Consider the following 13974-nt stretch of genomic DNA (forward strand, 5'->3'; position numbering starts at 1 on the left):
TGTAAACACTACCCACCCTTATCCCCTATAAATCCTACATCACTCTTATTAAATGAATTATCTTCTTAAAATTGTTAAATGTTAATTAAAATAACATTTCTAAATGGAAATAATTTTTTATGAATAATAAAATTTTGATATATTTATAAAACACTCCCCACCCTTATCCCCTATAACCCCAAAATACCACTTATGAAATTTTTTTTATTATTAAAAATATTAAAAGTTACTTTTATTAAGAAATTAGAACTTTGCATTATATTTTTCAAAAATAAAATATTACATATATTTTGAATGCACTCCCCACCCTTATCCCCTATAACCCCCAATTCCCACTTATGAAATTTATTGTATTAGTAATTTATTTAATTTTAATTTTTAAACTCAAAAATTAAATTTCTATTTTTTTTTTATAAAATATTAAATATTTCTCAAAAACACTCCCCACCCTTATCCCCTATAACCCCAAAATCCCACTTATTAAATGTATTTTATTAGTAAAATGTTTAATTGTACATTTTAATACAAAATTTTAAATTTAAATTTTTTTGAATTCAATATTAAATAATAAATATATATCTAAAACACTCCCCAGCCTTATCCCCTTTAACCCCAAAATCCCACGTATTACATTTATTTTCTTATTACAATTTTCACATTTAAAATTTTAAAACTAATTTGAAATGTTTTTATTTCTAAATATAATATTTCAAAATTTATATCATAAATTATTAAATTTTATTACTAAAATTTTTAATTTTAAATTTTCATACCAAATTTGAATTTTTTTTTTTTAATTAAATATTAAATATTAAATATATATCTAATACACTCCCCACCCTTATCCCCTATAACCCCAAAATCCCACTGATTACATTTATTTTATTATTACAATTTTCACATTTAAAATTTAAAAACACATTTGAATTTTTTTATTTTTTTTTAAATATAATATTTCTAAATTTATATCCTAAAATATTAAATTTAATATTTATTTCCAAAACACTCCCCACCCTTAACCCCTATATACACAACATCCCACTAACAATATTTTTTTTCATTATTAAAATTTAAATATTACTATTTTGTTCAAAATTTAAAATCAAATTATACAAATATTTATTAAAATATTTTATTTCTAATATATATTTTTAAAACACTCCCCACCCTTATCCCCTATAAACCCAACATCCCGCTCCTAAAATTATATATCCAAATTTAAAAAATTATATTAATAATAGTTAAATAATTATATCCTAAAATATTAAATATAATATTTATTTCCAAAATACTCCCCACCCTTAACCCCTATATACACAACATCCCACTAAAAATTTTTTTTTTCACAATTAAATTTTAAATAATTGAATTTTGTTCAAAATTTAAATTTAAATTCTACAAAAATTTATTAAAATATTTTATTTCAAATATATTTTTTTAAAACACTCCCCACCCTTATCCCCTATAAACCCAACATCCCGCTCCTAAAATTATATATCAAAATTTAAAAAATTATATTAATAGAAAGAAAATTGTTATTTTTAATACACTTAAATAAACATTTGCTGACACTTCTAAACAATAATTTTTTACAAATCACAAAGTGACTTAATACTATACTTTTTCGATATTTTTACTACACGATATTATGTCTTTCGATATACTATACCTCGATATTTTACTACACATCACAATCTCGACATTTTTTACATCGATATTGTTGACAGAGATATATTGTTCCATCGATATTTTGACTTCGATATTTCTGTATATCGATATTACATTTCCGATATTTTGTCTACTCACCATATTAAACAGAGTCAAACCGCAACACACAAAATTAAAGATAGTCGACTAAGTGCATTGAATTAAATTAGGACTTTCCATCATAGACACTGGGAACACCTGGATTTTCTTGAAAGACTTGAGACTACCATCATGCTATTTTAAAACTGCTTAATAACAGAAGAAGCATGAACAATTGGTTTGTAATGGAAAGTTTTGAAAGTGGAAACCGAAACCAATTTGCTGCTCTCACAATGTTCTTTTATTGGAAAGGTTTAGGAAGCCATGGCAGGCCTAGAGGAATGACCTCATGAAACAAGTTCTATTAATTGCAGATTGTTTCATGGACCACGTAACCCATCTGGAGAGTGGCAAAGGACGGAGGACAATGAAGTTTCCTAAAGTAAATAAATAAGTAAATAAGGATTTGAGGATCAAGCACTCGATGTTCCAGTTCCCTTCTCTTTACTGGATGCTTCCCCACAGGTTTCTCATCAATAAAGTGTGGTGTATACAATGGTCGATCTATGTGTGTTCACCATTCTGTAAGACTTACATGGAGGCGCTGGGTATTTAAGATATTTGCCACGATAGTGACAGAGCCACAGTTTGAATGAATTGTAACTTGCCATAGTGATCTGTAACATTTTAGTAACAACACATTATTAGTGAATCCTCATGCCCTTCTTTCTGCAGCTCCTGCGTCGCATAATGATGGCGACAAACAGATAGGATCCAGAGTGGAAGGGGGACACTATTACCCCACAGTCGGAACCAAACAGATAGGATCCCAGGTAGAAGGTGGACACTTTGACGCCGCAGTTGGCAGCAAGTGTATGGAGACACAATGGTTTTAGATAGGTCTTTATGCAGTCAAAGAAGGCTGCACACTACTTTTACACATAGTCTGATTCAACAGCACAGCCTCGTGGGGTGGCACACTGCTTTTACACAACATTTGATGCAACTGCACAGCCTTGGAGAACGGCACACTGGTTTCACACAACAGCTCATACAAATTACTGGGTGTAGTATGCCACTCAGAGAGGGGTTTCCCTTTTAAGGACGGTGCCCCTTCATGATGAACCATGACACCGCTAGTGTGTGAGGGGAACCATCCTTAAAAGGGAAATCCCCCTCTGAGTGGCATAGTACACCCAGTAATTTGTATAACCTCCTGTTGATTTCGGACCCGTGGCCTTTTTTGTAATATGAATAATTAGTGGGGAGTTGGCCCACGCAGGTCCTGAAATCCCCTCTAGCCCCCTTGTGTGATTGCGTGTTTACACAACACCAGACACAATGTTGCAAACTTCCAACCAAGGTCTCTAAGGAAGAATCTCCACTTTCAACAGTTTTACAAATTTGGAGAAACTGTTCTAATAAGGCTCTTTGAAAAACAACAGAAATCCTTGAAGGATAAATTGGTGAAAGAGGTTATCCCAGAAGGACTGAAGCAGGCGAATAAGAGGCCAAGAATCATAGACAACCTCCTGATCCCTAATGCATGAGTAAGAGAAGAAAGCATGGCCATGGTTCTCATGTGTAATCCCTTAGCAAATTGTATTAAACGGATTACAAAAATAAATTTGAGAATGTTTGAGGTTAGTAAGAAGAATCTATCACAGTTCCCCTCTGATTCAACTGAGGTCAGAACCTCAGAAACCCTCACAACAATGACCGACATACCTGGGGCGGTTGGTGTAAGTACATCAGACCGTCCGCCCTACTTATGGTAGGCATTCTGACCTACTTGTTTTTCTTCAGGAACACTATGAAAAGACTGGCAGTCTCAAAGAGAAAAATACTAGGAAAAAATGACCCTTCTTCCGAAGGAGAAAGGGCTCTCGGAGAAAACCCATCCGGGATTATTATATAAAGAAGCGCTGTATAAGAAGCTTAAAATAAAAATGTAAGTCAATTTTGTATTTGACAAATGCATATTTAAATCCCTCGTCTGACAGAATGCTTTCAAGTACTCAGCATTCTGTAGCATTTTTATGGATTATTAACAAGAGGAGTGCCACAAAACACGCATATTTTTCGTTTTCCAAAATAAATCCGGTATTTATTGACACCTCCATTACCAAATAATCTAGGCTCCTTGCTGACATCACAAATTATCTTTATAGTTTAGGGAAGAAATCACATTTAACATCTCTTTCCATACAACCAGCAGTCAAATACCATGAATGCAAATACATTTTTTTTATTACATATCAAAAAACATACATTTGTTAGTAATATGTCAAATCTAGTCATCATTGTGTACATTTCATAGCATTATGACTGTTCTTGCTGTATAATAAATTAGTTCATGTTAACGTTAAATTGAGTTTGATCCTGGTACACACCACTGTAGTGTGGTTTGTAAAGGCTCTTGGATGTCCATACATAGGTGGTGTTTGGATGTTTGGTTATGTATCATTAATACAGATTTATAAAGTATTGGGGTTCAAATGTATTATGCCACTAATGGCCGTACAAACCACTTGTTCCTAAATTTAATTTGTTCAGTTTAGAACTTGTTGCTGTTAACGTGAAAGTAATGTGAGTTTGACCCTGGAGCAAACCCCTGTAGTGTGTTATGTATAAGGATGGGTGTGCTGAAGAGCAGTCTTGTTGCTGTTTCTCACTGGCTGTGAGGTGGTGGTGGTGATGATGGTCGGCAGCAGGAAAAACTTCCCAGACTCAGCACTTTGTTAAAATGACCTCGGTGGAAAGCATTAGTTTTTACTATCTTTGGCTACTGAAGATGTATCCTTTCTTCTGATGTGCATATTATATTGGTGAACTCCTTCAATTAAGCAAGGCTGGGCCATAAGAACACTGTGTATTTGGCTGTTCCAGCAACACAAAAGCACCTTACAGATGATTCAGAATGCTACGATCTATCTTATTTGTGGTCTGAGGACATCCCAACGGCATCACAAAGATTCAATGTTTGCTCATGAGGCAGCACATACTTTTTATGTCCATTCATTCACCGGCAGTTTATAAAACAAGTGTTTCTTTTTACTTGTAAACACAAACCTCAATATCATTTATGTCAAAAATCTGTATCATTTGTGTTCCTTTACTTCTGAATCCAGATGTGTTTTCCAGTGCCAAGGTTCAAGAAATGTAAAGCAGGGAGTCGATAGTTCTGGACTCTAAGAGCTGGAATTCTTTACTGCTCAAGATTCAATCTTTACCTAACCATCAAGCTTTCAGAAACCTATTCAGAACTAAACTTTTCAACAGCTCTCTCTCCGATCAATAATTCTGCCATCATGCACTGATTCTGTCCTTTCAGCAGTTAGGAGTTGGTTGGGTGATTCTTTGTAAATAAGAAACGTCTAAAATATATTCATATACAATTAATCTCACCGTGAATCATTTACATAGTCAGTGGTGAGCCAGCAAATTTCCCAAGAGTCCAGCTTGATATTGGACACCGCTGAGGAAGTGCCACTATGGTGGGTGCTTTTACATATGCATGTGATGATCAAAATGAGCATCATTTTTTCCCACGTCAGGGCTTCGGAGGTAAATGTTGTGCACTGCAGGTATTAACTCTCAGAGTTACAGGTCACATTTTCCTACTTTGACTTCTTGTGCCTTTGGACGCTGTTCTCTAGCAGCTGTCATTGAACCAGTTCTTGCACAAAATGGCCAAACACCAAAACCAGCTACAAATATTCTCCAGTCTGTGCTTGTTAAACTTATTTAAGTGTGTTGTTTATATAGGTGTTATCACTAATCCCTGTAGTTAGCTGAAAATCCTTTCTGCAACTACTTCCAAATCCACTGCAATGGTATGGTTTCTCCCCTGTATGTGTTTGCTGATGTCTTCGTAGAATTGATAATCGACTAAAGCACTTCACACACTCACTGCACTTGAATGGCTTTTCTCCAGTGTGTATTCTCTGATGATTCCTTAATTTTGAAGATTCCTTATAACTACTTCCACATTCGCTACAATGGAATGGTTTCTCCCCTGTGTGTGATCGCTGATGTATTTTGAGGTGTGATAAATGACTGAAGCTCTTCACACATTCACTGCAATGGTACGGTTTTTCCCCCGTGTGTGTTCGCTGGTGGCGCCGGAGGGTTGATAAACGACTGAAGTTCTTCACACATTCACTGCAATGGTAAGGTTTATCCACTGTGTGTGTTCGCTGATGTCCTCGTAGGTGTGATAATTGACTGAATCTCTTCACACATTCACTGCACTGGAATGGCTTTTCTCCTGTGTGTGTTCGGTGATGAATCCGGAGAGTTGAGGAATGACTAAAAGTACTTCCACATTCATTGCAATGGTATGGCTTTTCCCCAGTGTGTGTTCGCTGATGTCCTTGTAGGTGTGATAACTGACTGAAGCTCTTCACACATTCACTGCACTTGAATGGCTTTTCCCCAGTGTGTGTTCGCTGATGATTCCTTAATTTTGAAGATTCCTTAAAACTACTTCCACATTTCGCTACAATGGAATGGTTTCTCCCCTGTGTGTGATCGCTGATGTATTTTGAGGTGTGATAACTGACTGAAGTCCTTCACACATTCACTGCAATGGTAAGGTTTATCCACTGTGTGTGTTCGCTGATGTCTTCGCAGGATTGATAATTGACTGAAGCTGTGCGGATCTGGGGGTGAAGGACTGTGCTCAGAGCCCCCACCACCACCAGGGCTGAACTGGAGTGCGCCTTGCACGGTCACCGCGGGCTGAAGGAACTGCCAGGAAGCTCCAAGGAGGGAGGAGGAGTAGGAGGGCAGCACCGGGACATGGACGAGATCCCGACTGGGGGGGATTCTGACTATTGCCGCCGGATCCTAGTCAGAGGTAAGGTGCACGTGTGCTACCGCATCCTACCTCAGGAGTAAATACACCCTCCTCTAGAAAACTTCCCTACGGAACCCTCAAGTCCTGACAGCTCGCACGGGCGTTTGTGGGCGCAGGGGCACTGACCACTCGCACGGGCGTGTGTGGAGGCTGGAGTCCTGACAGCACTGTCCCGCACCCGTGGGTCAGCATCAGAAGCGGAGGTCTGCAGAGACCAGACAGCCCTTTCATGACGGACTGTTGGAGATGGAACATGTGGCTTGGCTTCCCTGGGACACCTGCAGCCTACTGCAGCCTAGGGGTCCGATGGGGCGTGGGGGCGGGGGGAGGGGTCCTAGGTGCTTTCTCCGTGCAGGCAGCAGATGAGCGGCTGCATTTCTGTGCCATTTTAGCAGCGCTGAGTAGCCCCACAGCCTCATTCCAGGTCAGAAACAAGCATTTGCAATGCAATAGGTCTCGCATTTACGCGAGTTTGAGCTATTGACATTGTAAATGACTATGCCTTTTATTTAGGTTTATCCATTATCATTTGCAATGTCAATATCTCAAACTCGCGTAAATGCAAGACCTATTGCATTGTAAATGCTTGTTTAAATTTGACTGTGGTTATGGTGGGTCACTTTGAGTTGCAGTAGGGGTCTAGTTATTTTTTAGGCATTTCATTTTTATCTTTTGTAGGCAGAAAGGTTGCTTAGATAAGTATATTTTCTCCATGTTACTTACTTTTGCACTATTAATTAATTATACTATGTGGCCTAGTCTGAGCACCAGCCATCCCACCAGTACAATTCATTGGGTATATGAAACAACAGTTTCTGTGGTATATGTTACAAAATATCATTTAGCCCGGAGATGTCATTGGATTAAATAAAAAATGTGGGTTTTACTTTGCTTTTTTAATGTATTCCACGTTTTGTTCTGCAAAGAGTGTATTTTGGTGGGGTAATAATATTTGATGCCATGGGAAGATGTGTGTTGTTGTAAAAATGTTATAGCTCATTTAATCTTGATTTTTGGCATTGCTGAATTAATGCTGTGTTCTCTGGGTTACCATGCCTTCTTTGTCTGGCCAATGTGTGTGTGTGTGTGTTTGCTATAGGCCACCATTTGTCTTTGTTCTCCGTGCTGTGTGGCCGGTGACCATTTTTTTAAGCCAGCCAGTGTGCTTTTGCCATAGGCATGCATGTGTTCTTTGTTGTGTACACCATGCCTCCTTGCTTGTAGTTGTTGTTTGATCATGTGGCCGGGGGCCATTTTATATAGACAGCCAGTACTTTGGCCATAGGCCTCAATGTTTCTTTGTTGTGTCCACCATTCCTCCTTGATTGTAGTTGTTGTTTGACTATGTGGCCTGTAGCTATTTTGTGTAGACAGCCAGTGTGCTTTTGCCATAGGTCTGCATGTGCTCTCCAGCATGCCTACTTGCCTTTAGCTGTTGTTTAACCATGTGGCCAGTGGCCATTTTGTGTAGTCAACCAATGTGCTTTTGCCAAAGGTCTAGATATGTTCTATGTTGTGTCCACCATGCCTCCTTGCTTGTAGTTGTTGTTTGACTATGTGCCTGGCAACCATTTTGTATAGCCAGCCAGTATGCTGTTGGCGTAGGCCTGCATGCGTTCTTTGCTGTCCATGCCTTCTTGCTTGCAATTGTTGTTTGACCATGTGGCCATTTTGTGTGGCCAGACAGTGTTCTTTTGCCATAGGCCAGCATGTGTTTTTTGTTGTGTCCACCATGCCTCCTTGCTTGTTGTTGTTAGGTCTGGGCGTAGTTCGCGGAACTCTGCGAAGTTACAAAAAACTCTGCGAACTACGCGAGTGGCGGAGTGCAGTGCGAACTGCAGTTTGTGCAGGTATTCCTTCCACTCGGGTAGAAATTCTACCCGAGCGGCAGCGCACGCTCGCAAACTTACTGTACGCAATCGCGAACTTACCGTTCGCAAGCGGCAAAAAGACTCAGCAGCACATCGCGAAGCGGAGTATTCTGCACTCCGTGAGCTCGGCGGAGTGCATAAAACTCCACAAACGAAGCAAAGTTCACCGCCCAGGCCAAGTTATTTGACCATGTGGTCGGTGGCCATTTTGTGTAGCCAGCTGTGTGCTTTTACCATAGGCCTACATGCATTCTTTGTTGTCCATGCCTCCTTGTTTGTAGTTGTTGTTTTACCATGTGACCGGTTGCCATTTTGTGTATGTTGTATACACAAGCGTGGCCTTCCTATGTCGTGCTCGTGCTCATGCTCATCGGTGCACCACTCGTAATGGTTTAAGGTTGACACGGGTGTGAAACTACTGTTCGCGCTCGTGTCCACCTTTTACATAATGCGGTGGGAGGATGGCATTGTGGGAGGGCGCGTGGGTGCATCTTTACTATGGAAGAGAGGGGAGATATAAGTGGGTGTGAACGACGGTTGTCATTTCTCCAACTGGACTTACCTCTGTTAACTTGCTGAATAAAGATTTCCACCTACAATTCCTGAACCATCTTTCATTTGAAGCTAATGAGCCTTTGCTACAGGGTAGCCAGCCGGTGTACCTTTGCCATAGGCCTGCAAGTGTTCTTTGTTGTGTCCACATGCTTGTAGTAGTTTTTCGACCATGTGGCCGGCAGCCATTTTGTGTAGCCAGCTAGTGTGTGTTTTATCCAGTTTTCAAAGCCCTTTTCTATGGCGATTGATAGAAGAGGGCTATGCCATTCTTTTTTTATTCTTTTTTGTAAACTTTTTTTTCCATGAAATCACTTAGTTTAACATGCTTGCCTGCTTGCCATAGGCGCCTGCCACACATCAGCGTTCAGCATAACATTTTTAAGGATTGTCATTAATCATTTTCCCCTGGACACCCTCCCTGCCATAGGCTTACACCAGCATTCATTTTTTAAGGATTATTCAATTTTCCCCTGCACTCCCCTGCCTGTCACAGGTGTCTCCCCTTAGATGCACATAAAGCAAACAGTTACATCTGTATGTTGATATCTATTGAAATATTATATATGGTGAAAGTGTGGTTTGACTATCGAATGGAAAGGATACACTATTGTTGTTCATTATTTCTGAGAAGATAACTTCACTAAATTATATTGTCTGTACTATGAATAATCAGATTGCAAAAATGCCAAGTTGCACTAAATGTTTTTCTTGCTTTTAGCCTGATGCATAACAGATAACAGCCACTTTACCTCCAGCACAAATTGACTTGACCGCAACACGTGAGACATTCTCTCTTCTGCTTGTGCAGCAAAGTGCAAACTGACAGAGCTTGAAGACAGCCCCAAAGAAAGGTGCTGCCTAAAAAGGGTCCCAGGCGGAAGAGAAAAACACTTTGCCTGTGCCACAACTGGCGTGACGACAAACACCTTTTCAGGAAATGTGGTGTGGCACTCCCACATCAATGCCACCACCCAACCTAAGCCCAAGGCCATGTCTCCCAGCGAGGCAGCCACTGCCATCATGGCGACAAGCACTGCGTCTGAATTGGATTTGTCTCAGCCGTAAATTAGTACCCAGTCGTTGCAGGAAACTTAGCAAAGTGAACAACAGGAGAGGCAGCCAGCTATACATCTTTCTGAAGTACGAGGAGAACAGGAGGTTGAGCTTCCTGCTGAGCTTGATGTACCTCTTCTTGAACCATTGGATTTCTGATCTCCGGCAAAAAAAAAGAAAAGGTACTCCATCATCTTCTCCAAATTCCAAGCACCCCCTCTGATGATCTGGACATGGATTGGACCCTGGCTGAATCCAAGACCCGCCATGAGTGACAAGGGAAAAATAAAGTTCCTGAAAGCCTTAGAATAATGGATGGGGATGAGGAGGAAGAGCCAGTCATAGTCATGGAAGCTGGCTCAGAAGACACCTACATTACCCCTCCAATTCAACCTACTCCGATGGATGTGGCAATGGTTCCACCACAACGGCCAGCTTCCATATTTGTAAGGAGACCGCTGAGACCTGCATCCACCACTACCTTAAAGTAATCACTGCAGAGGAGCAATCAACTTTTCTTTAATACATAATCAAATATTGAAAAAGGTTTACAATTTTCAGTTTTGCTTATTCATTCGTACATCCTTTATTAATTTTAATATTATTTAATTTTGTAAAAACATTTGCAGACTCCCTGAGTAGGCCTCGCAGAGCCCCAGGGGTCCTCGGACCACAGGTTAAAGACCACTGCATCAGAGAACAAATTAGGGAGGGACAATATATATTAAACAGAGTCAAACCGCTATCCACAAAATTAAAGATAGTCGACTAAGTGCATTTAATTAAATTAGGACTTTCCATCATAGACACTGGGAACACCTGGATTTTCTTGAAAGACTTGAGACTACCATCATGCTATTTTAAAACTGCTTAATAACAGAAGAAGCATGAACAATTGGTTTGTAATGGAAAGTTTTGAAAGTGGAAGCCCAAACCAATTTGCTGCTCTCACAATGTTCTTTTATTGGAAAGGTTTAGGAAGCCATGGCAGGCCTAGAGTAATGACCTCATGAAACAGGTTCTATTAATTGCAGATTGTTTCATGGACCACGTAACCCATCTGGAGAGTAGCAAAGGACAGAGGACAATGAAGTTTCCTAAAGTAAATAAATAAGTAAATAAGGATTTGAGGATCAAGCACTCGATGTTCCAGTTTCCTTCTCTTTACTGGATGCTTCCCCACAGGTTTCTCATCAATAAAGTGTGGTGTATACAATGGTCGATCTATGTGTGTTCACCATTCTGTAAGACTTACATGGAGGCGCGGGTATTTAAGATATTTGCCACAATAGTGACAGAGTCACAGTTTGAATGAATTGTAACTTGCCATAGTAACATTTTAGTAACAACACATTATTAGTGAATCCTCATGCCCTTCTTTCTGCAGCTCCTGCGTCGCATAATGATGGCGACAAACAGATAGGATCCAGAGTGGAAGGGGGACATTACAACTCCACAGTTGGAAGCAAACAGATAGGATCCCAGGTAGAAGGTGGACACTTTGACACCGCAGTCGGCAGCAAAAAGATAGGATCCCAGGTAGAAGGTGGAAACAAATACGCCGCAGTTGGCAGCAAGTGTATGGAGACACAATGGGTTTAGATAGGTCTTTATGCAGCCAAAGAAGGCTGCACACTACTTTTACACATAGTCTGATTCAACAGCACAGCCTCGTGGGGTGGCACACTGCTTTTACACAACATTTGATGCAACTGCACAGCCTTGGAGAACGGCACACTGGTTTCACACAACAGCTCATACAAATTACTGGGTGTAGTATGCCACTCAGAGAGGGGTTTCCCTTTAAAGGACGGTGCCCCTTCATGATGAACCATGACACCGCTAGTGTGTGAGGGTAACCATCCTTAAAAGGGAAATCCCCCTCTGAGAGGCATAGTACACCCAGTAATTTGTATAACCTCCTGTTGATTTCGGACCCGTGGCCTTTTTTGTAATATGAATAATTAGTGGGGAGTTGGCCCACGCAGCTCCTCTAGCCCCCTTGTGTGATTGCGTGTTCACACAACACCAGACACAATGTTGCACACTTCCAACCAAGGTCTCTAAGGAAGAATCTCCACTTTCAACAGTTTTACAAATTTGGAGAAACTGTTCTAATAAGGCTCTTTGAAAAACAACAGAAATCCTTGAAGGATAAATTGGTGAAAGAGGTTATCCCAGAAGGACTGAAGCAGGCGAATAAGAGGCCAAGAATCATAGACAACCTCCTGATCCCTAATGCATGAGTAAGAGAAGAAAGCATGGCCGTGGTTGTCATGTGTAATCCCTTAGCAAATTGTATTAAACGGATTACAAAAATAAATTGGAGAATGTTGGAGGTTGGTAAGAAGAATCTATCACAGTTCCCCTCTGATTCAACTGAGGTCAGAACCTCAGAAACCCTCACAACAATGACCGACATACCTGGGGCGGTTGGTGTAAGTGCATCAGACCGTCCGCCCTACTTATGGTAGGCATTCTGACCTACTTGTTTTTCTTCAGGAGCACTATGAAAAGACTGGCAGTCTCTAACAGAAAAATACTAGGAAAAAATGACCCTTCTTCCGAAGGAGAAAGGGCTCTCGGAGAAAACCCATCCGGGATTATTAGATAAAGAAGCGCTGTATAAGAAGCTTAAAATAAAAATGTAAGTCAATTTTGTATTTGACAAATGCATATTTAAATCCCTCGTATGACAGAATGCTTTCAAGTACCCAGCATTCTGTAGCATTTTTATGGATTATTAACAAGAGGAGTGCCACAATACACGCATATTTTTCTTTTTCCAAAATAAATCCGGTATTTATTGACACCTCCATTGCCAAATGATCTAGGCTCTTTGCTGACATCACAAATTATCTTTATAGTTTAGGGAAGAAATCACATTTAACATCTCTTTCCATACAACCAGCAGTCAAATACCATGAATGCAAATACATTTTTTTTATTACATATCAAAAAACATACATTTGTTAGTAATATGTCAAATCTAGTCATCATTGTGTACATTTCATAGCATTATGACTGTTCTTGCTGTATAATAAATTAGTTCATGTTAACGTTAAAGTAAATTGAGTTTGATCCTAGTACACACCTCTGTAGTGTGGTTTGTAAAGGCTCTTGGATGTCCATACATAGGTGGTGTTTGGATGTTTGGTTATGTATCATTAATACAGATTTATAAAGTATTGGGTTTCAAATGTATTATGCCACTAATGGCCGTACAAACCACTTGTTCCTAAATTTAATTTGTTCAGTTTAGAACTTGTTGCTGTTAACGTGAAAGTAATGTGAGTTTGACCCTGGAGCAAACCCCTGTAGTGTGTTATGTATAAGGATGGGTGTGCTGAAGAGCAGTCTTGTTGCTGTTCCTCACTGGCTGTGTGGTGGTGGTGGTGATGATGATGATGGTCGGCAGCAGGAAAAACTTCCCAGACTCAGCACTTTGTTAAAAGGACCTCGGTGGAAAGCATTAGTTTTTACTATCTTTGGCTACTGAAGATGTATCCTTTCTTCTGATGTGCATATTATATTGGTGAACTCCTTCAATTAAGCAAGGCTGGGCCATAAGAACACTGTGTATTTGGCTGTTCCAGCAACACAAAAGCACCTTACAGATGATTCAGAATCCTACGATCTATCTTATTTGTGGTCTGAGGACATCCCAACGGCATCACAAAGATTCAATATTTGCCCATGAGTCAGCACGTACTTTTTATGTCCATTCATTCACCGGCAGTTTATAAAACAAGTGTTTCTTTTTACTTGTAAACACAAACCTCAATATCATTTATGTGAAAAATCTGTATCATTTGTGTTCCTTTACTTCTGAATCCAGATGTATTTTCCAGTGCCAAGGTTCAAGAAATGTAAAGCAGGGAGTCGATA

At 39.7% G+C, this 13974-nt stretch overlaps 1 protein-coding gene across 1 annotated transcript in view; it reads right to left on the bottom strand.

The window, feature by feature from the left end:
- The window catches only part of LOC146839474 (uncharacterized), an 84191-nt gene that overhangs the window by 11561 nt on the left and 58656 nt on the right, over window positions 1-13974 (bottom strand). Inside the window, 2 exon segments of the mRNA XM_085650808.1 lie at window positions 5576-6242; window positions 6244-6410. Coding sequence (XP_085506934.1) covers window positions 5576-6242; window positions 6244-6410 — 834 coding nt within the window.

Source organism: Triturus cristatus, chromosome 4_1 (assembly GCF_964204655.1).
Source record: "Triturus cristatus chromosome 4_1, aTriCri1.1, whole genome shotgun sequence".
NCBI lineage: Eukaryota > Metazoa > Chordata > Amphibia > Caudata > Salamandridae > Triturus > Triturus cristatus.